We start from the raw sequence: 24,590 nt of genomic DNA on the forward strand, positions 1-24,590 counted from the left end.
CCAGTCTACTACTATCTCTCCCCCATGCTTCAGCATTTCATCACACACTCCATCAATTCCTGGGGCTTCCCCCATTTTGACTCTCTTCACTGTATACACAACTTCCATCCTAATGATTTCCTCATCTCTTCTCACATCCCTCCTTCTCCCAGCCATTCCCCAGCCACTTACACCCACATTACTTTCATTCTCTATGTTCAACAATCCCTTAAAGTGTTCTCTCCATCTGCTCACCTATTCTCCCTTCTCTACTAGTAATCTACCATTTTTATCTTTCACTCCCCGACTAACTTCTTTGGCACCTTGTCTAATTCTCTTTACCTCTTTCCAGAACATTTTCTTACATTCCCTCCACTTTACACTCAAAATCCTTCCAAATTCCTCATCCAATCTCTTCTTCCTCTCTCTTACTAATCGTTTCACCTCTCTCTTCCTCTCTACATACAACTGTCTCTTCCATCTCTCAACTTCTCCCACACCCCTGTTTCTCATCCACTTGTTATATGCTTTCTTCTTTTGTGCCACACCCTGTCTCACCTCTTCATTCCACCATGCTGCTCCTTGCACCCTCTTTCATTTTCTCTTCACCCTACGCACCATCTCACATGCCGCACAGATTTCTTTTGTGAATATCTTGCAAACACCTTCTGCGTCCCCCAATAGTTTGCTAAATTGCATACGGTAACTGACCTGTCATTAACAGCTCTACAGCCTTTACTTATACTTCTCTCTCTCTCTCTCTCAACCTTATATCTATACATATATGTATGTGTATATATATATATATATATATATATATACAGTAATCACTCCAATATCCGACCTAATAGAGCCATAGGTAGGTCCGGATATTGGTTCTGTCCGGATATTGGGCCCCAGCTTATGGACTTGTACTTATGGACCCTAACTCAGAGAAACACCTATACAACTCCCTCTGGACATGCATAGCACCTATTTAAGACCCAAATCACACCAATAAGGCACATAAATGACTGAAATAAATGCAAAAGAAACATAAAATGAGGGTTTAGAAGTAGGTTCATACAATAATAAACATTCTGGTGACTGGCTCCTGGACTGGTACTTATGGACCCTAACCTAGCCTAACTCAGAAAAACACCTTCCTACTGCACATGCATAGCTCCTAACACCCTATTCACACCAATAAAGGACATTAAAGAGTGAAATGAGGTAAGTATAGTATGGAAAAAAGTACAGTATGAAACATTCTTATGTCCGGATAGTGGGGATGTTCGGATATTGGGCGTCCGGATATTAGAGTGATTACTGTGTGTATATATATATATATATATATATATATATATATATACAGTATATATATATCATCATCATCAGCCGTTGAGGTTCACTGCAGGACCGGCCTATCCCTACCGAAGCAGGGACGACACAGCCAATGTATCTCTACCAAGTGGCTTAGGCTGTCTGGTAGAGACTGTATGTAGGGTGAGAAGTGCTTGTGAGTGTAATTGTAGTGTTGGAGTGGCTTTGGATGTGTGTGTAGTCTGTGAACCAAGTGTAATCGGCCCGCCTTAAGCCGACTGGGTGCAAGAATACTAGTATGCAACAATGGTTCAAACCACAGCATCCCTTGTGTCCGCCAAAGTGGTCAGTGGCATGGTGAACGCTTTCCAAAGTTTTTACAACTCTGGCGGGGAGGCAAACCCCCGCCCACCAGCATGCGAGACGCACACTCTACCACTGTACCACAGAGGCTCCATATATATATATATATATATATATATAGTTTACAATACACATTAGGTTAAATTTAATTTGCTTACTCAACTCCCATTTTATGCCATACTAAGTTTCCTGAGCAATGCCAAAATGAGGACTTATTTAGTTGCATTCCATTTGATGACTGAATACCTGATCCCTCAATCCCAGTGATGTTTTTATTTTATCCTTGCTGTTACCATATTATTTTATTCAATTACAGAGAGCTTCCTGATAGTGATGGAGTTGATGAAGCTTACAGCTAACACTTCCAGTTGGAGAGGTCTCTCCTAACCTGAATAAAATTGTTTGGAGAAGAGAAACACTGTGCACAATGAAAAACTGCATCTCTGGATGAAGGGGCCATGTATACGATCCTAGGGACACTATACCTCGTTTGTTTTCACCTGACAGAACTGGTCTACTCTTACAACCTGAACACTAAATCATGGTTGCAGGTAATTCAGTGTGTCCATATCATAAGACAAGAATGAGTATCCTTGGTTACTAGACAAACCCAGTCACCAATATGACTACACTTGGCCATCAACTAAACTGAAAGGGGTTAGGGATCTTCATCAGGTTAAAACACACAAACCATACCACCACTTACCCATAGACCATATTTTTAGAGTGTTGTCCCATGCACCAGTTGCAAACTGTTCCTTGGATGGGTCAACCGCCACACACTCCACACTCTGTGTGTGGCCTCGGCACTCACTCACACACTCCACTGCATTGTTTGCACTATGCCACACCCACACCACTGCTGTCTGGTCAATTGATGTGCTGTAAAGGAAGCAATACTCTTTTCACTCTATCTTGGCTTAAAACTGCCATCTCTCCACCTTAAATGCTGAGCCGTAATACTATATTAACACTGAGATACAGTGATAAACTTGAAGTATGATGGAAAGGATACAGAGCCATAGCAATGTCTTTTTCTGCCATCCACCTACAAAAACGCAAAAAGGATAAAAATCTGGAGCAAGTTAAGGTCATCATCATCATACTGATAACTTTTACTACCTAAGGATAGGGTGAAGCAGGGGAGAAAACAACAACAAGAAGAGTGAGAACACTATCAACAAATTGCCCAATGAACTTGACCAGACACTCACAGGTCTACTTTATAGGTCTAAACAGCTGCACACATTTTTTTTCTTGATTTTTCTTTACATATGCTCTTCACCTTACCTCCCAGAGTCAATTCATCATTTATGAAGTTAAAATACTGTTGCCAAATCCTCATCTTCTGCTCTTCCCTACATACTTCATCCAAATAATTAGTTCAGTATACAGTAAAACCTCGATACGATGGACTTCAAAAGACCAGAATTCGCTTTTATCAGACTCAAGGAGCTACCAGACTAAATTCCTATATATCGGAAAAAGTCCGATAAAGCTAGAAGCAGTCCGGACTGCCTGACCACTTCAGGTATGTTCACCACAATAAGGTAAATAAAAGACATGTTTAACACTGTACAGTACAGTATCATTATATATATTATACCTTTTGATTAATGTAGTAAAATTATAACACAGTACAGTACTGCAGTGCTAGTTAAAACAGCTTAAAAACCATTCACGCGATCTGGACTAATGTCTGATATATTGGAAAAAGTCCGGGTTAGCAGGGGGAAATCCGGATGTCGCTTTTATCAGAATTTCATGTTTTTCGGAATAGCTTGGGCCCCAGTTAGTCCGTTATGGTGAGGCCTTATGGTGTTTACTTTTTGTGGGCCACGGAGGGCATTTTGACGTTAGATTGAAAGGCTTTATTTGTTTATCATCACCAATGCCTCCTTACCTCTTGGGACTCCCCTAACAGAGGGCTGTCATCATAAATTCATCTCCATATTTCTCTAGTTCTTTCAATTACCCATCTACAACCTTTCATACTGCTTTGTATATAATGTTATCATACAGAAACCCAATGATGATGTGTTAAAGAATAATGAAATGTAACAAGCCCCTCTTGTCAAGCCAAATATATATGAATAATGTAAGAAACTGTGGGTGATAATACAGGTAGATACACCACATGATCAGAAGGTGTCCCTTGTTTTTAAGGAAATATCACCAAATACTGGGGGGGGGGGGGGAAGAGAGAGAGAGAGAGAGAGATGTAGACACCACCCAACAAAGAATGTACCCCTCATTTTTAAGGGAACACAGTCCTCCAAGCAACATATGCATTTCAGCCACACTTCCTGACTGCTATTCCATCATATAGCTCACAAATTGCCCTTAATGCCACTATCATACCAAATATTTAATAGCTGATACAGTAAAAGTCCTATTATTTGGCATCTATGGGACCGGGATGATGCCGGGAAATTAGATTTGCCGAACAATCAAAAACCTACCCACTCAGTACTTTAAATATATTGGTGAACACTGTCATCACCACTTATGGTATTACAACTGTGTTTGGAGAGAGTATTGTATACTGTGCAATACTGCAATCAATACAGTACTATACCTGAATCTGAAATATATATATATAAACTGGTGAACATGTAGCAGCCATGGCTCAGTGGGTTAGAGCGCTCCGCTCTGACCGAAGGGTCGGAGGATCGAATCCACCCAAGGGTCATTGGTAGACATCAGGAAGGGCATCCGGTCATAAAATGCTACACGCTCCAAACCAAAGTCCTCTACCCAGGGGCAAAGCCTTAGCCCTTATCCAAAAAAGGGGTACCTGGCGTAAAACTCACTTTTATACAAGTGTAATGACACAGTAGGCCTACAAGTCAGATGACACTTCCTGGATGGCCGAAATGATAGGGAATATTACCTACCAGCTCAGCACGTCATTTGTATTGGTGAACTCATCAATACTTATTTTATTACAAATATGTTTGGAGTGAGTACTGTATACAGTACTTTTTCCAAACACAAAATAAAATAGTCGGAAAATTGCATAAAATAAAGCGAAGGAATATGAATTGGTAAGGTCTTTCTGATGAAAGTTAAACATACATTTAGCACTCATTCTTTTGTTCATTTTTTTGTTTACATGTGAAAGGGAGAGTATTGATGCAAACAGTAGTGTATCCCATTAACCCCTTAATAACCTCTGGCATTGAACAACCCTTTACAGTACCGATGTCAGTGATGTCGAGTTAGTGAGCTATGAAAAAACTGTGAACAATTATGGGAAGGGAACGAAGGTCACTGGTATGTTTACATGACTCTACGCTACGATTCCAAGCAGTCAGGTGATCGGTTAATCTCAGATGTTTTCACCCATTTGGTAAATGCACCGTAACTTCGTAATTTCTCCCGTGAATCATAGCAAATCATAGCATGGGTTTAGGAAGCTAAATAACACATTACTAGGTGCGCCAGACGATTATCTTCACATCTTTAAGAAAATGGAAGAAGTTTAATCCCTCTCTAATTACATAGAGTAAGTTTCTTCCATTCTTCTGAAATCAATTTATTTTTCTTAAAGATGTGAAGATAATTGTCTGGCTCACCTAGCAATGTGTTATTTAGCTTCCTAAACCCATGCTATGACTCGCTATGAGTTATGGAAAAATTTATAGAGTTACGGTGCATTTACCAAATGGGCGAAAACATCTGAGATTAACCGACCGCCTGACTGCTTGGAATTGTAACGTGGAGTCGTGTAAACATACCAGTGACCTTCGTTCCCTCTCCATAATTGTTCAGTTTTCTTTATAGCTCACACTAACTTGACATCACTGACATCGGTAATGTAAAGGGTTGTTCAGTGCCGGAGGTTATTAAAGGGTTAATGGGATATATTATTGTTTGCATCAATACTCTCTCTTTCACATTAAACACAAAAACGAATAAAAGAATGAGCGCTAAATGTACGTTTAACTTTCATCAGAAAGACCTTAGCAATTCATATTCCTCCAGTTTATTTTTAAGTATTTTTCTGACTTTAGGTTAGGTTAGGTTTGGTTAAAATTATTAGGTACAGTTAAACTTGGTTAGGAATAAAAATACTAGAGCTGTCACAGCCGTACAGCTAAAAACAACGGGGAAACTGATTTAACAAGCAATATTTATTTATGGGTAATGCATTACAGTACCAGTGGTTCATGGGCTATGCAATTAGTAGTAAATGTCATTTTCAGGAAGGCGTCAAGAATGAACAAATTTCAAGAATTAGCAAGGGGCTTGGAACGTAACCCTCGCTAATTTGGTGCGGGTGGTTACTGTACTGTATTATACTGTGCTATATTGTAATCAATACAATACTATACCTGAATCTGAAAAAAATATAGAAATTAGTGAACATACAGAAGTATAATGAAACATTAAGCCTACAAGTCCCAGATAACACTTCCTGGACTGCCGAGATGATTCTGGACATCTGCCGAACAATCAAAGATTTTCGTAAATGAGACTGTTTCTCAAAACTGCCGAAATGTCGGATCTACCAAATAATCAGCTGCCGAATAAAAGGACTTTTACTGTACTTTCTGGCTCCCCAAACCTTAAAACAACCACCAAGGTGTTTAAAAGCAGGATTGCCATGGTCTTGAAAATCTAGAAAAGTTCACTAAGGTGTTAAAAAACAGGGTTGCCATAGTCTTGAAATTCAAGAAAAGTCCTTGAAATTGAGTACCATTTTCCACACCTAAAAAGTCCTTGAACACTGTAGGTTTTGACAAGTGGTTGTTGCCTTTTTTATTAGTTTTGAAATTCTTTTGCATACTTTGCTAGAAGGAATAAACCCATCTGAACCATCAGGAAGAAGGTCCTTAAAAAAAAAAAAAAAAAAAAAAAAAAAAAAAAAAATCTTAGAAATGCTCCTGAATTCTACAGTGATGCATGTTTGGCAACTGAGCCCACAGATCCCCCAGGGTACACTTTGCCCCTACAGTGCTTGTATTAGGACAGCACTGCCTTCTTGTGTCCACCATGTCCCCAGGAACTCAGGTCTGAGACAGAACTCAGATTTTCCTGAACTGGGGAGTTCCAGAAATCAATTTCCCTCAACCCCAAAGCAAAGCTGCTCTATGAACTACAATAATTATTTTCTTCACCACTTTTGCACTCTCCCTTATTTCCAATCAATTTAAATATAGGAACATGACAAAAGCTGTTCCCACATTATAACCACTTCAATTTCATTATACATTTTAAATTCTATTTTGTTACCTTCAGACCAAATTATTCAGTTTAAGAGAATAGCTTTAAAAAATGGGATGGGGTATATGCTGACTTAATTAACTTTCATTCCATGAGATCTCCCACAGATGAACAAAACTGTCAGGAGATCACATGAATAAAATTAGTATGTCCCTGTACTGAAGAAATTAATTTTGCCAATGACAGATAAGCACTTTCGTGTACTGTCCATTTCACTGAAAATTCTTATTAGATTCCACTTTTGCACTGCTCCTCATTACCTGGATCCTTTCCATCCCTTTGCAACAAACCAATGATTTTCATCATCATTCATCTGTCTCCAATGATTGCTCCTCCCTTGAACCCTGATGAAACTCTTGGCTACATTGTCAGAAAACATGTGACCAATTGGAACCCTTGGTTGTAATAAGTCAGACAGAGATGCCAAACAAATCACCAAATGAAACTTGTAGGTATGTTAAATGTGACAGTGGCACCAAACAACTGGCCTGACAAAAGTAGTGATTATACTATATCAGACAAACCAAATAAATCCTGACCTGATGAAACTCCTGGTGGGCTCCTCTATGCTGTAAAATACAAGCTCACCTGATGCAACACTCGGTGGGCTCCTCTATGCTATCAAACAAAAACAGCCATGACAAAACTATTGGTGTGCCCCTCTGTGGTCTGATACCACTGAACTGACCTGATGAAACTCTTGGTAGGGCCCTCTGTGTTGACCCATGCAACTGCCTTGACTGGGGCTCGGTGTGCAGGGATGGTCAGTCTATGTGCACGATCTCCCTGCCCTGCCTCCAGCCCAGCCACATCCCATAGGTGAACCGTGTTGTCATAACATCCTGTCAACAGCCTGCTCAAGGATGGAGGGAAGGTTGTAAAGCAAAAAGGAGCATTTTTTTTTTTTTTTTTTTTTTTTTTTAATAATAACAGAGGAAGGAAAAACAAATGAATAAAAAAAATAATCCATACACAAGATTACTGGCATCCTCTATCCACAAAATGTTTGTAACACTTGGACTTGAAAAGCTGTAGGTTGAAGTTTTGGGGGAAACAGCTCTAGGGAAGTGACTTCCAGAGATATGCAGTTCGGGGAATAAATGAATTCTGAAAGGCAGAAGTTCTGCAACATGGCTGTGACATTCTAGTCATGAATGCTACCAGATGCCCATGTAGCGCAAGGGAAGGCATGGAGAGGTGGCACAATGGACACAACTTTGTCTGGGCATTTGCCATAAAAATATCTGTAAAATAATGCAAGGGAGGCAACACTCCTTCTTACTTATAGGGGAGGTAGTTTATCTATAGCAGCAGGGTTATTAATAATTCCAACAGCTTTGTTCTGAATTTTGTCTAGTTGTTTTAGTGTAAACTCTCCATATCCATCATGCAGTACTGTATGCAATTTTATAGTAAGTCCTCATTACATGTTATCTTTTTTTAACATTCTTATTTGTAATTTTTGTTCCACTTGAGTACAGCTTCATCCAAGTGTATTGTCTTAATATTCACAGCAACTTACAGAAAAACTGTCTGCAGGTACTACAGTAAAATTTCACTGCTGTACACCAGTTTTCCCCAATTAACAGTACCAGCTGTATGGAAAAAGCTGTGATATTTCAGAGTACAGCAACTGAGGATACATTTAATCCCATATTACCCCGTTCAGGGTGTGGGCCCAAGGTCACGTTGCAATAGTCCACTACATTTACAGAGAGAACACCAGCCTACTTCCACTGGTGGTATTACATGATAAAAAAATTTCATCTCTCATGGACTGAACCTAAAAAAGGCCATCACCTTAATTGGGGATTTCTCCCCACTATGCAGTAATAAATTTGAATTTAACCCCATTAGCCCTAGGACACTATTTATACAGTAGGTCCTCATTACAAGCTGCCTTGTTTGATGTTCTTTTTTGGTGTAGAGTCCACAGTAAATTATAGAAACATGGCCACCAACCATTCACTCACCAGTCCTCACTACACTGAAGAGCAGCCACCCAGTCATCGTGATGGAGAGAATCCTTTGGCGTAGGTGGGGGTTGCTTTTCCAGGTACTCCACATTCACAACCTGCTCAAAGCTCAGGTTGGCTTCCTCTAGTCGCTGACCCAGACGCCCTACCAGCAGCTGACCCGACACCACAAACTCAAACTCAGGCAGGTTTCTTTCCTCTCCTGAAGCTAAGGAAAGAAGAATATACAGGTGGGTCCTGATTTTACGAGCTAATTGGGAGCAAGGATTTTGCTCGTTAAACGAAGTGAAGAACTTATGGGAAAAATAGGGTTAGGGAGCAAGGCCTCCAAGCAACCTCCACCCAAACCACCAAAACTGACATTCTGATCATTTTAAGTTGGAATAAGGGGTTAATACAAGAGGGTAATACCTATTATGTAAAAACAGCATTAATATAGGCAGAATAACACATTTTATAGGTAAAATAGGGATGGGGTGAACAACCAGCCAAGTAACCTCCACCAACCACCAACACCTGTGACAGACAATTTTAAACAGGAATAAAAGGTTAATACACATGAAATACAAAAAACAGCATTAGAAAATAGACAGCTGCAACGCGACCCTCGTCTCAATTCTTGTAAGTTGGGATTTTGTGGGATTTTACCAGCTTGTTAAACAGGCTATGGTGCAAATTTCAAGACCTCATATTAGCGAATTCTCGCTAAGCGATTGCTCGTTAACCAGGACTTGCTTGTATGTTAACTCTCTCAGGCTTCCTACAACTCACTCTAAGCTAAATAAAAATAATCTAGTGACAGCTAGTATAACAGTGTACTAAAGTTATCTCAACCATAAGAGGGTTAAGAGTACTATTCATTCTCCAGGTACTCCACACTGACCACCCATTAAGTTTATGTTGGCCTCCTTCAGCAAATCACCCAGTCCTGTATTCTTGTCTGCTTTGGCTGCTCACTTGATCAGATTATTTTTGTATATGGTGCATTAATATTCTCCAGTACTTGTACTGCATCCATCCATCCATCCATCCATCATCCAATCCTACATTGCCCCATACTAAATAAAACAACATTAATGAGCATAAAAGTTCCAAAGATAATATTAAGGTGTGAAAAATTGTATGGACGAGATGCTAGAAATACTCCTAATATGATGAGAAAACTGGATCCTGAAGCTTTACTAGCAGATGACTCAACATCACAAACTCTCTTTCCTCTCCCAAAGCAGAGATGGAGGATACATGTCAACACTTTCAGGATCCTATAACGCACACAACTGAAGAAATCATCTGAAACTCTGATTTGTACTTGTTCATGCATTTTCATTCATTCTTTCATTTGTACCTGTTAATGATTTTTTATTCATTCTTTCTTGTCATTTTAACCCCTAAAGGGTGGTCAACGTTCCCCAATGTCCACTAAGGAATGGGGGATTGAAGTTCCGGAATGCATTTCTATTCCGCAGGCCTATTATGTGAAACAAATGGGAGATACGGCAATAGTGCCTGTTACGACATGAATATACAGGTATATCTCAGTTTAATGATGCAATTGGTTGAGTAAAAACCTATAGTTAGGCAGGGTATCGTATCCTGGGGTAGATTTAACATGCAAAGTATAGAGATGCGTTTCTGAGCCTTAGGTTTCCCCCCAACAAAGTTCTAAACCCACCCAAATGAGTCCAAAAACAAGTTCCATCAAAATGGCCTAACAGCTGTAAAAGAAGCTAATCTAAGCCTAACACCTGTAAATAACACACTAAAACCAACAAATAAAATTTGAAAATCATTAAATATAAGTCTGGAAAAAATCAAGCTTGGTAAACTGTACCCCCAAATGACAACGTTCACCCCACCTATGGCTAAAACACATTAATCTGTGTCTAAAAACAGTTTATAAAACAACCTAAGCACATAATTTTAGTCTAAAATAATATCAAAATCAGTAAAGAAAAAAAATAATAATTAAACCAGGGTTTGGCCATCGTTAGGTGGGGTATGGTGGTACAGGCGGGTCCCGATCTTACGAGCTAATTAGAAGCAAGGATTTTGCTTGTTAACTGATTTCTCGTTAAATGAAGTGAAGAACTCATGAGAAAAATAGGGTTGGGGAGCAATGCCTCCATGCAACCTCCCCCCAAACCACCAAAACTGACTTTCTGATCATTTTAAGCTGGAATAATGGGTTCATACAAGAGTGTAATAAACCTAACAGCATTAGAAAATGGAAGAAAAACATATTCAACAAGCAATTGGATGTCTTACTTGAGTTCGAGTGTCTTCCGTGACCTATGCCAGCTGTGCTGCACCACCGCTCGGCTGGCTCATTTCCTCTCTCCGAGGCCTGAGAGGGTGCGGTGGTGGGAGGCTAATGGAAGAATCAAAGGCCCAACTCCTCCACCTTTGCCTCCGATAACGGAGAAGAAAGGACACAGACGAGAGGGCATAGAAAAAAAAGCACGCTTCAAGACTGACCTTAACTGGGCAAATTTGGCTGGAAGAATGTTTATGAAAATAAGGTGGGAAGAGGCTCACAGAGCTAGAGTGCGACTCATTTCCTAGCTGCCAAGGTAAACACGGTAGACAGCTGCGGCACGACCCTCGTTTCAATTCTCATAACTGCGGATTTTTATTTGCTCATTAAACAGGCGGTGGTGCAAATTCCAAAACCTCGTACTGTATTAATGAATTCTTCTTAAGCAATTGCTTGTTAACCGAGACTTGCCTGTACAGTATTTCTACCCTCATCGTTAAGTTGGGGTATCACATCTAGAGGTATCATACATCGAGGTATACCCGTTTCTCACGACACCATCTTGGGTCACTTCCAGTTGATGCAAGTGGCTGCAAACAACAGTGAGACGTGCAGGTAAACGCAGAAATGTGACTAGGTGGTGCCCTGAGTGTGGTGTGGGTCTCTGTGTCAACGGCTTTAAAGAATACCTCACACTAAAGACATATTCATATGAACAGATGTAATATACATTTGTATATAATATTTCCATACGTAAGATCATAACTGCAGAGACGTAAGATAAGAAAGATTTTACATTATAATATAGTGTGTAGTGTTCAAAGTGCACCACGACACAAAACAGAGTATTGTACATGACATAAAAATGATATTTTAGGCTGCTGTTATAAATAAGAGAAGAAAACAAGACTCTCTGCCCGCCTGCTCTCAATCACATGCCTCTGACAGTGACCTTGACGTGCAACCACTCATCTCACTCACCTCTCACCACCACCCAGCCAGTGGGCAATTTAAAGAGAGTAACAACAAATTCTTTGTTTTTTTTTAGCTATTCTGATCCATTTATGGATGTTTTGCCTGATTTCATAACACTGTTTTTTCTAAAATAATCCATCCCACATGGATGTAAAATTGGAAAGCTGCCTGCTGTTTAAGGGTTAAAGAGCACATGTTGACTGACTATGCTTGTCTTTCCTTTTTATTTATCAAAGTGTTTCACCAGGCACAAGGGATTATATACAGTCACTACTCGTTATACGTTGATTCAGTATATAATAATTTGCTACAACAATAACAGAAAAGTTCCATCCCACAATCCGATTTGCGATGAATTTCCCACTATAACGATATTGTCCTCGGAAAATTTTGTACGAAGCACCAGGCACACCGAAGGCAACAGTCGCTTGTCTCAGGCAAGATGGTGGCCCCTGCGTGCAGAGCCTTGTTTTGGATCAGTTGCGGTCCTGCCACCCCTTCAAAGCCCTGTCTTTTCCACTTGTTGACGTGTGCCCCCCTGCTATCGTCACCTCTCAGCCAAGCATCGTACTACAGTAGGCCTATACACTGTGTCACACCAGGCCAACGTTACGCAAGTGTGATTGTTGTGTTGTTGCAACGATTTACTATAAGTGAGTAATGCCACCTGTATTGGTGTGATAGTGTTTGTTTTGGTCTTGGAGATGACCTTGACAGACACAGGAAGTGATTAAGATGAGTTGTCATTTCTGTTTCAGTCTTGGATAGGTGACTTTGGGAAACTAAGTTGACATAACCCCACTTTTCTAATGTGTTTCAATCTCCAGATTTACGATAAAATCGTTATACATTAAGGTATGACCTGAGGTAACCCCATCATATACCAAGTAGTGACTGTATATATATCCTGTACATACAGTATATTAGCAGCATTATACGTGCCAATAAAACATGGACAGACAAGCACCTGGGTTACATCAGAAAGAGTCTGGGGCTTTCACTCAGCAATTCGGGCTCTCTCTGAAGTGTGTGCAATACTTGTCTATGTACAATGCACTTTGTAATACGAGATGTAATAAGAGATGCATGTTATATATATGTGTGTGTGTGTGTGTGTGTGTGTGTGTGTGTGTGTGTGTGTGTGTGTGTGTGTGTGTGTGTGTGTGTGTGTGTGTGTGTGTGTGTGTGTGTGTGCAAAAAAGAATCCACTTACATCAGGACCCTCAAACCTACTTTTAACAACTGTACATCTGTGGTCACTCTGTACCCACATTTCACTTTCATGAAGGTACCTCCTATGGTTGATGGCAAAAATGTAGTTAAGTTTTCTGTTACATGTTTTACTGAATATTATTTTCTTGTGTTTTTGCCACTCATGATGACCTAAAAAACAGCGTATACTGAAACACCTGGAATTAACCCCTTAACCCCTAAAACGCGGCCATGAACAGTCGACCCCCCCCGAGTGGCAGGGTTGTATCGCGGTCTGAGTACCTGTAGGAAAATATTAGCCAAAAATCAGAGATTAACCCTAGAACATTATACTTGGTATGGCAGATAGTACTTACATTCAGCTTTCTCCAGAGACAGGTGTTGAGCCTTCATGGACTACCCAAGGACTTGTGGAGACTTGCAAAGTTGGGTAACCAAATCTTCACTTTCACACCTCCAGCAACCCGGTTTCCCCTCTATCACAGCCTCATTCTGTCACAGTAAACTTTATACTACAACGTAAAGGTAGTTTGGAATCTGTATTTGTACAATAAGCACTGAAAATAAGGCTAAAATCAACGAAGCGTACAGCCAACATGCACCGTGGCGGCGGTCTTCCCGTCACTCAACAAACATTTCCATTTTCACAGCTAAAAACATGTATACTACATTATTTTCAATCATATTACTTCCCAAAAGATCACCACGGCGCACTTTTTATTCTGCCTTACGCCCGCCACTTTATTCTCGTTCCTGTCAGCCGCTTGCACTGACTGGGAAGAGCTAGAACTCGCCATAATGTCACTTTGAAAGCCTGCAGTAAACTGACGCTAAACAGGGGCAAACCGTGAGAAAAAAAGCTAGTGTTACAACTGGGGAAACAAGTGTTTCCTATTAGCATAAACTACTTGTGAGAGGAGAGCGCAGATTTACAGTTCTGAGCGCTCAGAGCGCTGCCATGTATCACAGCCAGGCTGGCCGGACCGTGGTGGGGGAGAGACGGGGGAAAAAGGCGATACTTGGCAACAACTGAGGTCAGTAGTACAAAGGTAAAGTATGCTAGTTGTAGCTAAAGGGTGGTGGTACTGATAGACAATACCAGCTGGAGCCTGCTTGCCCTTGGTTATTCAAAATTTACAAGAATCGCAAATGCGACGATCCGCCGTTATGTCCTTTTTGCCGAGCGTCGCAAACGAGACGATCCGCGTTTAAGGGGTTAATGCCTAATCACATCAATTGATGCAATGAGAGTTTTATGCCAAACTGCCTAATCGCATCAACTGAGCGGGGCCTGTAAAAAAAAAAAATTGCAGAACGCTTGCTCCGCCTGGATTATGATGTACATGGCTTCAGGCCAATGAGAACTCACTCCTGAGGTGGCGTGAGGGGGGATCAGACCGACCCGGGCAGTAGGGGGGCACCCCCCACCTCTGGGCTGCCTCCATGCCACCCTCTACTACCCCATTCCTCACTCCTTCCTTATCCCACATCACCCTCCCATCCCTCCACACACCTGCACCTCTCCTCCCACCACCACCTGTATCCATTCCCACCCACTATCACCCCTGCTCCCACTCTACTAGCCATGTGTCCCCCCCAAACCCCACCCTGTCCCTCCCTCCTTGTCTCTCACTACCCTCCCACTCCCTACAGACCCCCAAGAGGTATCAGGCTTCCAAGATGTTACAAAACACACTGAAGTGCTTTCTCTTCAAGGAAAAAGTTGGTTATTTTTTCAACCCCGTACCTACAGGCCTCCTCCCCACAGTCTAGTAATCTCCCCACACCTACATACACCAATTTTCATGGTTGGTGTGACAAACACTTTGAAATGACCTGTTTCAATAAGAAAAATAGGTAGTTATCAAAATTTTCACGTTTTAGATTGTTTTCAAGGGGTAACTATTATGAACTTTTTTTTTTTAACTTGTCGTGTAGTGACAGGAGAGGTAAAGAATAGTATGGGACTATTTTTATTTGTCTTGGAAATATTACAAGTCTCTCACACGGACGAGTATAAGTCCCGGGTAGCTACCTCCCCGTCTCGCTATCTGCCTCTCTCTCTCTCATATTGCCAAGCCCTTCTCCCGTCACCTGTCTCCTCTGAGGCCTGTCTACTTCTCTCTTGCCTCTTCTGTGGCTAATCTCCGTCTGAGCTCTCTTTCCTAAATTCTGGTGTAGCAGGGGTGTGTCACGTGTGTTCCTCGTGGATGGAAAGTTCCCACAGCCTGTGTGTGAGCATGTGTGTATGTGTGTATATGGCCACTAGACGCTGGCGTGTGCCTATCAAGCATTCCTCGCGTCAGAGTGTGTAAGCATGTTTAGCACTGCTCGATTCTTGCAGACACAACACCTCTCATCATCTGACTCCCTGCTTCTATCTATCTATTTATCTATCTATCTATATAATATGTAGTTCTACATACTGCTCGGCCGCGCAAAAATGGCATACCATCGACATTTAATAGTCATAACATATTAATACATATCATATACACATTATAATGAGCTTATAAGCTAATTAAGTGAAATACATAATATTGTAAAGTAACATAATTGTATGAATATTGTATACATATATTATTCATAGTAAATAGTGATTATTCAGTAATATTACATTTTAAATAAGTTGTATACATATTTGAATAAATGCAATGGTTGTTGTATAACACTTTGTATGACGTGCATGTACAACAGACATACGCATATAATTGTGCAATGGTAATACTGCTAGGTTATACATTACATACTGAGTTATCACTTTAGTAATGTCTAATATTTCACCTAACTTGTATGATGATACTGGTAATACAGAATTGTGCTATAATTGTATGACTTATATTGTGTTAATGCATAATTGTGTTGGCCTTATAATTGTAGTTAAAGTTATATAAAAGTTACATCTTGTTAATGCAACTGTTATATAATTGGCAAAGTGTAACATAATGCAATCGTTTGTCGTTACATAATTGTTACATATCGTTTGTAGGTACATAATTGTAAAGTTACATAAAAGTTACATCTTGTTAATGCAACTGTTACATAATTGGCAAAGTGTAACATAATGCAATCGTTTGTCGTTACATAATTGTTACATATCGTTTGTAGGTACATAATTGTAGTTAAAGTTACATAAAAGTTACATCTTGTTAATGCAACTGTTAATTGGCAAAGTGTAACATAATGCAATCGTTTGTCGTTACATAATTGTTACATATCGTTTGTAGTTACATAATTGTAATATGGAGTTACATAATTGTAATAATTGCAGTCCTAACATATGCTGCGGTCGATGATAGTGATGATGTGTCATGCCACTTGTTTGTGGAGACAACAATTTGCTTTTTTGTTTGTAGTTTATGTGGTATTTTGGCATATGTAGTAACACTTACACTTATTTTCATTTGTTTGTTATGTGATCTTACTCTATTTCTCTTTTTTCTTTCTTACTTTTCTTTCTTTCTTTTTTTTTTTTTGTATGTATTGATTTTCTATAGTTTGTTTTTCTTCGCTTGTGTACGCTTTTTTCCATGTTGTTCATGGTTGCATAATTACTGGCTAATTTCCTTGAGATACTTTGTTAAAGTTTAGTTTATATTGCACAGATACTACTGAAAATGATATTATATAGTCCCATATTTTGTTATTTTATATAAAAAATATATACACTATATACGGTATTAACTATACACACTGACCAATTGTTCACCTGTACCTATCGTGAGTAATATGTGTGTCAGCACTGTGTGGAAATCATTGTCTTCACGATTGTGTTGAAGATGTTCACTCTTGCTAACAGCATTTGTGTTGGCCATTTTTTTTTTTTTCCTGGTTTTCCTTGTAATTTAATTTATATGTTTCCACTAGGTAGCTTTAATTAATAAATGTTTAATACAGTTCTTTTAATCGCTCACTGAGTAACTGTGATGGTATATTTTCTTTATCACTTGTAGATGTACTAATGTATAGTTGTATATATGAAACACGTATTTTATGTAGGTATAAATGGTAACACTCGTTGGTAGTAAATAAATGTTATAATAAATGAATGAATATATACAGTGTAGAATATTTATTGTTGGTGCAAGTATTTAATGATTGAATTATGAAGATAATTGAAGTAGGTATGTGTATTTAAGCTGTAACTATACACACACTTTTTATATGTTTGTGCAGAAGTTTATTGTCTATCACTGTGTATTGTATGAATGAAGTAACTATGTAACTCACTAATTTTTACCGTGGTGGGAAATGGTGTGAGTGGTGTTGCACGTGGTGATAGCGTTGTCCTTCGCGGGTTGATTGGCGTGTTGTCGTCTCAGCACATGGTGACGTCGACTTCCCACACTGGTAGCTGTGGTGAGTGAATGAGTAGCGATGAGTAACTTGAGTGAAGACGGGTGAGTAAGACGAGTTGTGAATATCAACTTGGTGTTTTGCTGCGTGTCTTGACCTCTTCACACCTGCGTAAGCGGTGGGGGTTGGGTGGATGTAGCAGAGAGAGGAGGGTGAGGTCTGGTGGTTATGAGTTGTGAGTCGTCTCTCACTCTTCGTTTGTTTGTTTGTTTGTTTTCTTTCTTGATGTATTCTTGGTCCTTTTTTCTTGTGATTTACTCGTTGTAGGATGAAGACTGCCGCTTCTTGTAGGTGCGTGTAGAAGATTATACAGACGACGTAGAGTTGTTAATTGTAGTTGATTGTAGATGGTTGTAGTTCGCTGATTCGTCGTAGAAATTGCAATATTGTATCAATATTTTGTTAAACTACTTGCAAGGCGTCGTGTGATCTCTTGACCTCTGCATCAGCATGATGATCTGGGAGACGGAGGGGGCTGGATGGAGAGAAGCGTCAGGAGCTGGTTGTGTTGTTTGGTTGAGAGAGAGATATTCTTGTTTTCAATCTTGATATTTTGTAGGAATTTAATGTTGATTCGTAGACGCGGTTCGTATACGTTCGCTGCTACCAAATGTCATCAATGACATTTGTCTTGGGAATATTAACAAGTCTCTCACACGGACGAATATAAGTCCCGGGTAGCTACCTCCCTGTCTCGCTATCTGTTTCTTTCTCTCAAATTGCCAAGCCCTTCTCCCGTCACCTGTCTCCTCTGAGGCCTGTCTACTTCTCTCTTGCCTCTTCTGTAGCTAATCTCCGTCTCTCTCTCTCAAATTGCCAAGCCCTTCTCCCGTCACCTGTCTCCTCTGAGGCCTGTCTACTTCTCTCTTGCCTCTTCTGTGGCTAATCTCCGTCTGAGCTCTCTTTCCTAAATTCTGGTGTAGCAGGGGTGTGTCACGTGTGTTCCTCGTGGATGGAAAGTTCCCACAGCCTGTGTGTGAGCATGTGTGTATGTGTGTATATGGCCACTAGACGCTGGCGTGTGCCTATCAAGCATTCCTCACATCAGAGTGTGTAAGCATGTTTAGCACTGCTCGATTCTTGCAGACACAACACCTCTCATCATCTGACTCCCTGCTTCTATCTATCTATTTATCTATCTATCTATATAATATGTAGTTCTACAAACTGACGCATGATTGTGCGGTAACCATTTGGTCTACAGGAGTGCGGACTGCATTGTCAGGTGTGTAGATTCTTCCTCTTTAGCCAGAAAACAATCAATCTGCCCTTGGTGAAAGTCGCCAAACCCTCCCTGAATTGCGGCTGGGGGGGGGGATCCCCCTAAAATAATTGCGGTCTTAAGGGGTTAAAGAGGATGTTCATTAAAACCCTGGAAATTTTACCTGCTTCACTACCATCACAAACAAAAAATGTATCATAATCTGCCTTTATTTACCTTGTCATATGTTTTTTCCACATCCATACTTATCTTATGGTCCTTCTCACATACATTCTCCTGTGGCCATATTTATTACCACTCTTAGCTTAAGTTGTGCATATGGTTCTCTGCATATGCATCAATCTTCACTTATACAGTTACTAAATACTTCACAATCACATCAGTGAAAAAAAAAAAAAAAAAAAAAAAAAAAATACTGTATGTCATAATAACAAATTAGTATGGGGACTGGTTTATCCTGCACAACAATTAGGCCCCTTTGTAAATACCGGTACCTCTCGAGAGTTAGCAAATGAGAGAGAGGGAAAAACAATCCATTGCTTCTTCACACCATTCATCATATCTTTATTCCACATTACCACCTTTTTCTAAGGCTTTCTTATCTATACTCCACATTTCCATCTTTGGCCCTTTTCTAGGTGGCATAGGAGGCTTCACAGCACCCCTTCTCAAGCAATTTATATTACATAATAGACTTTAACATTCTCTTGTATATCACTAGTATCATTTGAACATCAACATAGTTTGCATCAGTAACGTACAAGAGGATACCGAGGCATAACGTGCAGAATACAACACTACGGAAAAAGACAGCCACAAAGAATATGGCCCTTCCTCTCCACTCCCTAAGCCCTGGAGTCTCTCTATGGCATGTTTCTTCCATATTGTGCCCTTTTTCATCATTGTCTATTAACCTCATGATGCCTATGTGTGTTTCTGGTACATACCATAACAGTATACTATGCATTCAGTGGGTTTAAATTGTTATAAAAGGGAAAATTAGGGACTACACATAGGATGCCTGGTACCAATTTGGATAAATCCCATAGGTTCTGTGTATTCGTTATCCCACAGTTCCATTATCATGGTCCATGTGCGGCACCAAATATGAATGATAATCAATGGATCGCTGTATTCTCTTGTATGCTATACACGCAAACTGTGTCAGTGTTAGAATAACTTCATAAATACCATAATGCACATGCATACTGAGGTATAATTTGGAAAATAATTTCCCAATGAAAAGGCACTAGAAAACCCCCAAAAGTTGACTCAAATATGACCCCTAGTTTCAACTAATTACAGGTCTTCCCCTCCTCATTCTTTCACTACAGCAAATTTCCTGTAACCAGACAAATATGAGTACCGGTAACTTTACAGCTCAGTTGACAGCCATGTTTTTTTCTTTTGTGTGTGTGTGTGTGTGTGTGTGTGTGTGTGTGTGTGTGTGTGTGTGTGTGTGTGTCCGACTCTGGGCATAGGCTACACAGCCTGCTTTCAAGGCCCAGTAGTCCTCCTACGTACCGCACACCTCTACATGTCACCACTTCGGCGCTAACACCCACCGTCCATATTGAATACATGCTAGGGCTGTCTCATACAGGACTGGTGTATTGGTATTAGCGGGGGTATTTTTACGACATGTCGGCGGGCCTTCTGGTAGATCAGTAAAGTCTGATTTTATGAAATTCAAATCCTTAAACTGTTCCCTGCCCCAGCGGGATTTGAACCAGGGTCCGTCAGGACTGCAGGCCAACTCTCTACCGATTCAGCCACCCCAGTCCAGCTGGAGGGTCATTTAACAAGTACCCAAGACAACTCATTTCCAGTTGGAGGGTCAATTTAACAAGTAACCAATATGACTCATTCTTATCTTTATAGCGAATGTGTATCAAATTCATGCAACAAGAACTTAGTATTCAAGCTGTTGGACAGACCCAGTTCTACCATGTGAAAACAAACCGACTATACCTACCCTGCTGTATGAATGCCTTGATGACCTGATTGAGCTCAGCTGGGTTGGAGCTGGCCTTAACGGACACCGATGCCCCAGGGACTGCATATCTGAAGAAATGGAGCTCATCAAATATCATCATTAGTCTCTATCATCATCATTGATGAACACTGACACAAAAGGCATGTTACCTGAAAAGACAAGTTAAATCATCATCATCATCATAACCAGTTAAGTATTCTACATCATGAATGTATGAACCAATACCATATTAGTGTTATGACAACTTTAACATTCCGCGTATTTTTTTTTTTTTTCTACTATGGTACCATACTACACTTACCAACAACATTATTTACCTTATCAGAAATCCCAAAATTAGTTAGGATGAAAAAATGATAGTAAAACTCCTCTGACAGTAGGAAACTTAATGCTCCTGACATATGTAATTTAACTGCCTTTGGGGACTGAAAAAAATTAAAGGTAGGACTAAGTGATACTAAAGTTACAGAATAAAGAATGATTCTTTTATGGTTGGATTGGGGCCTCTCAGTCTTCGTTTGCATAAGGTATATTTTTTTGTGTTTGTAAGACTGGTGAGGTTCTATTATTAATAATGGCACAATTACATATTTCTGCAACTTTTCAACTCTGTTACTTTGATAATCAGATTACAGTTTAGCAAGGAAAGAAATACAGTATTGTATTGATAGAAAGGAGATATTTCTTCTAGATTTTCAACTAAATTAGGCTGGATTGGGTTCGGCTACACATAAACTGTGATAGAAATAACCATCAAAATTAAATTATTTATAATACAAACTCTTGGGGAAAAAAAAAAAAAAAAAATCTTTGTACAGTATAAAGCTGCAAACTGACTTTTCTTAAGAGCACCTGTACAGTGAAAGGAAACCAGTACAATAAAATTAATGGAGGGTGGGGGACAAAAGTGAATTAGGTATCATACCAATACCCTGTTTAGACATCAGTAAGGTTAGGAAGGGTTGAAAGGTCTCCACCCATAACAAAAAAGTCATGCAAACAGGAAGAAACTATATAGGCTAAAAACCACCATAGCAACAACAACAGAAAACAAGAGCCTTGCTATTATATTCATGGTCCCGAGTTCATCGGGCCATGAACCTGATGGACCGCAGACTAAAACTGTCCTTCACCTGCTGACTATTTGGGGAATAAGGAGGACCCCTAAGTGACATTTTTATAACCAAATTTATAAGTGCCACCACATGAAACTGTGTTATCACATAAAAGCATGTGAATACGTAAATCAATAAAAAAAAAAAAGTTAAATAGAAAACTACATCTGCTGCTTGGGGTAAATGGTTTATTAATCTGCAACTTAAGTCAATTTTAAGGATGGGATATTCTTGGATTTCTGAATTTTTAATAATCTACTTAAATACCTCACCAAAAGATGAAACTTTTACTCTACACACTTCTCCCTCAGGTCTATCAACATTGGGTCTGGTTAGTACTTGGATGGGTGACCGCCTGGGAATACCAGATGCTGTTGGCATAACGTTCTCCCTGTGTCAAGTGAGGTTGGTGGAGGATTAGTGCCCTTGGCCACCCATGGCGTCTGGCAATGAATCTATCTATCTATCTATTGCCAGACGCCTCAATCCCGTTTGGGGTGGCCACAAACAAATCGCCTCCAAGTCGCCCTGTCCCCCGCCATTTCACTGCCCTGCTCCCAACTCACACCCCCCTCTCTCATATACCTCTCCACCCCATCCCTCCATCTCATCCTCGGTCTCCCCCTCCCTCTTCCACCCTCCACCTCACTCACATACACTCTCTTCGTCAATCTTTCACCCTCCATCCTCTCCACATGGCCAAACCACCTCAGTGTGTTCCTCACAACGCTTCCTATCACATCCACATCCACACCACAACGCTCCTTTATATCCTCATTCGTCAGCCTGTCTCTCCACGTGACTCCACAGGCTCCTCTTAAATAACTCATTTCCACTGCTCTCACTCTTGACTTGTGTCCTTCCAACAATGTCCAAGCTTCACTCCGTACGTTAGAGTTGGTATCACAATACTGTCATGTAGTAACTTTTTTACTTCCATGCTCACTTCCCTGTTTCTTATCACTGCTTTTAAGGAACCAGCAACCTTTCTTCCCTGCTGTACCCTTTCAAGCACTTCACCCTCCAAACCTCCATCCTTACTCATCACACTACCCAAATACTTAAACGTACTCACATTTTCCAATTCCTCACCATCCAACCTCGCTGTACATTCACTGACTTCACCTCTCTCAAAGACCATCACTTTACTCTTCCCTACATTCACCTTTAGGTTCCGTTTCTTACACTCTCTCAAACTCATCCACCAAGCCTTGCAGCTCCCCTTCGTCTTCACTCAACAACACAGTATCATCTGCAAACAACAGTACAGGGAGTTTCCAAACACTATCCTCTCTCACCAGGGCCACTCCAACATCCACTACCCTACCTTGTACCTCTTTTATTACCCCATCCATGTACAGATTGAACAACCATGGAGACATGACACATCCCTGTTTCAAACCAACTTTCACAGAGAAAAATTCACTTAGTTCACCATCCACACGCACTGCAGCCTTCGCACCATCGTACATACTCTTCACAGCATTCAACAACTTCCCATCTACTCCATATATTCTTAACACTTTCCACAATCCTTGTCTATCCACCCTGTCATATGCTTTCTCCAAATCCATGAAAGCCGCATACAACTTCTTTCCCTTCTCTAGAAACTTTTCCACTAAAGATCTAAGAATGAATATCTGATCTACACAACCTCTTCCCTTCCTAAAGCCTCCTGTTCTTCTCCAACTAATTTCTCTGTTCTTTCTCTAACTCTGTCTATAAGTAACCTACCATACACTTTTCCTATTATACTAAGAAGACAAATGCCCCTATGATTACCACACACTTCTTTTTCCCCTTTTCCTTTGTACAAGGGAATAATTATACCTGACTTCCAATCCTCCGGGACTCTACCTTCCTCCCAGGCCAATCTGCACATCTTCCACATCCATTCTACTACTATCTCTCCCCCATGCTTCAGCATTTCACCACACACTCCATCAATTCCTGGGGCTTTCCCCGATTTAACTTTCTTCATTGCTTCCACAACTTCCATCCTACTGATTTCTTCCTGTCTTCTCACCTCCCTCCTTCTCCCAGCCATTCCCCAGCCACTTATACTCGCATTACTTCCATCCAATGAATGAATGAATGAAAAATCCAACCTAACCTGTCTAGGTATTGAGGCAAAAACAGCATTCCTCCATACGGGATATGAATGTAAACATGTGTTCTAAGAGACATAAAGTTGCATTTGAGGCATTTATAGAGAAAAAATTACCAGTATTTTACTAGACAAATACAATGCACAACACAACTATGAAATCCATTAATGTAACATCCTAAAAAATTTCCCTATTTCCTCATTATCAATAAACAATTAAAACAGCAAAGACTTTAAGAACTGGTAAATATCAAGTTCCACCCTCAAAATTCACACACACATTATTTTTTATTTATTTTTTTTTTTTACCAAATTAGAGTGGAACTTCTCTGTTACCCTTTTGGTGCAAATGCTTTGTTTAGTAATGAACTTAGTAAATAAGGAGGAGGAGGAATATTATTCAGCCTCTATCTGCTTCCATTATCAAGCTGACATATAAGTAACCTAACTTAACTCGATCTACAGTAATTCTAATGTAGGCTATACCGGTATGTGATAGTGGAT

At 40.1% G+C, this 24,590-nt stretch overlaps 1 protein-coding gene across 2 annotated transcripts in view; it reads right to left on the reverse strand.

The window, feature by feature from the left end:
• LOC145410377 (ribosome biogenesis protein WDR12 homolog) overlaps positions 1-24,590 on the reverse strand; it is a 50,069-nt gene that overhangs the window by 18,558 nt on the left and 6,921 nt on the right. For both annotated transcript variants that reach the window (XM_080280530.1, XM_080280529.1), the window contains exons 2-5: positions 20,844-20,932; positions 8,847-9,057; positions 7,562-7,726; positions 2,351-2,526 (exon numbers count right to left, since the gene is read on the reverse strand). In XM_080280530.1, the coding sequence (XP_080136656.1) occupies positions 2,351-2,526; positions 7,562-7,726; positions 8,847-9,057; positions 20,844-20,932 (641 nt within the window). The remainder of the gene's footprint in view (positions 1-2,350; positions 2,527-7,561; positions 7,727-8,846; positions 9,058-20,843; positions 20,933-24,590) is intronic.

This window comes from Coenobita brevimanus, chromosome 85 (genome assembly GCF_032717465.1).
Source record: "Coenobita brevimanus isolate Jiangsu-jjx chromosome 85, ASM3271746v2, whole genome shotgun sequence".
In the NCBI taxonomy this organism is placed as follows: domain Eukaryota; kingdom Metazoa; phylum Arthropoda; class Malacostraca; order Decapoda; family Coenobitidae; genus Coenobita; species Coenobita brevimanus.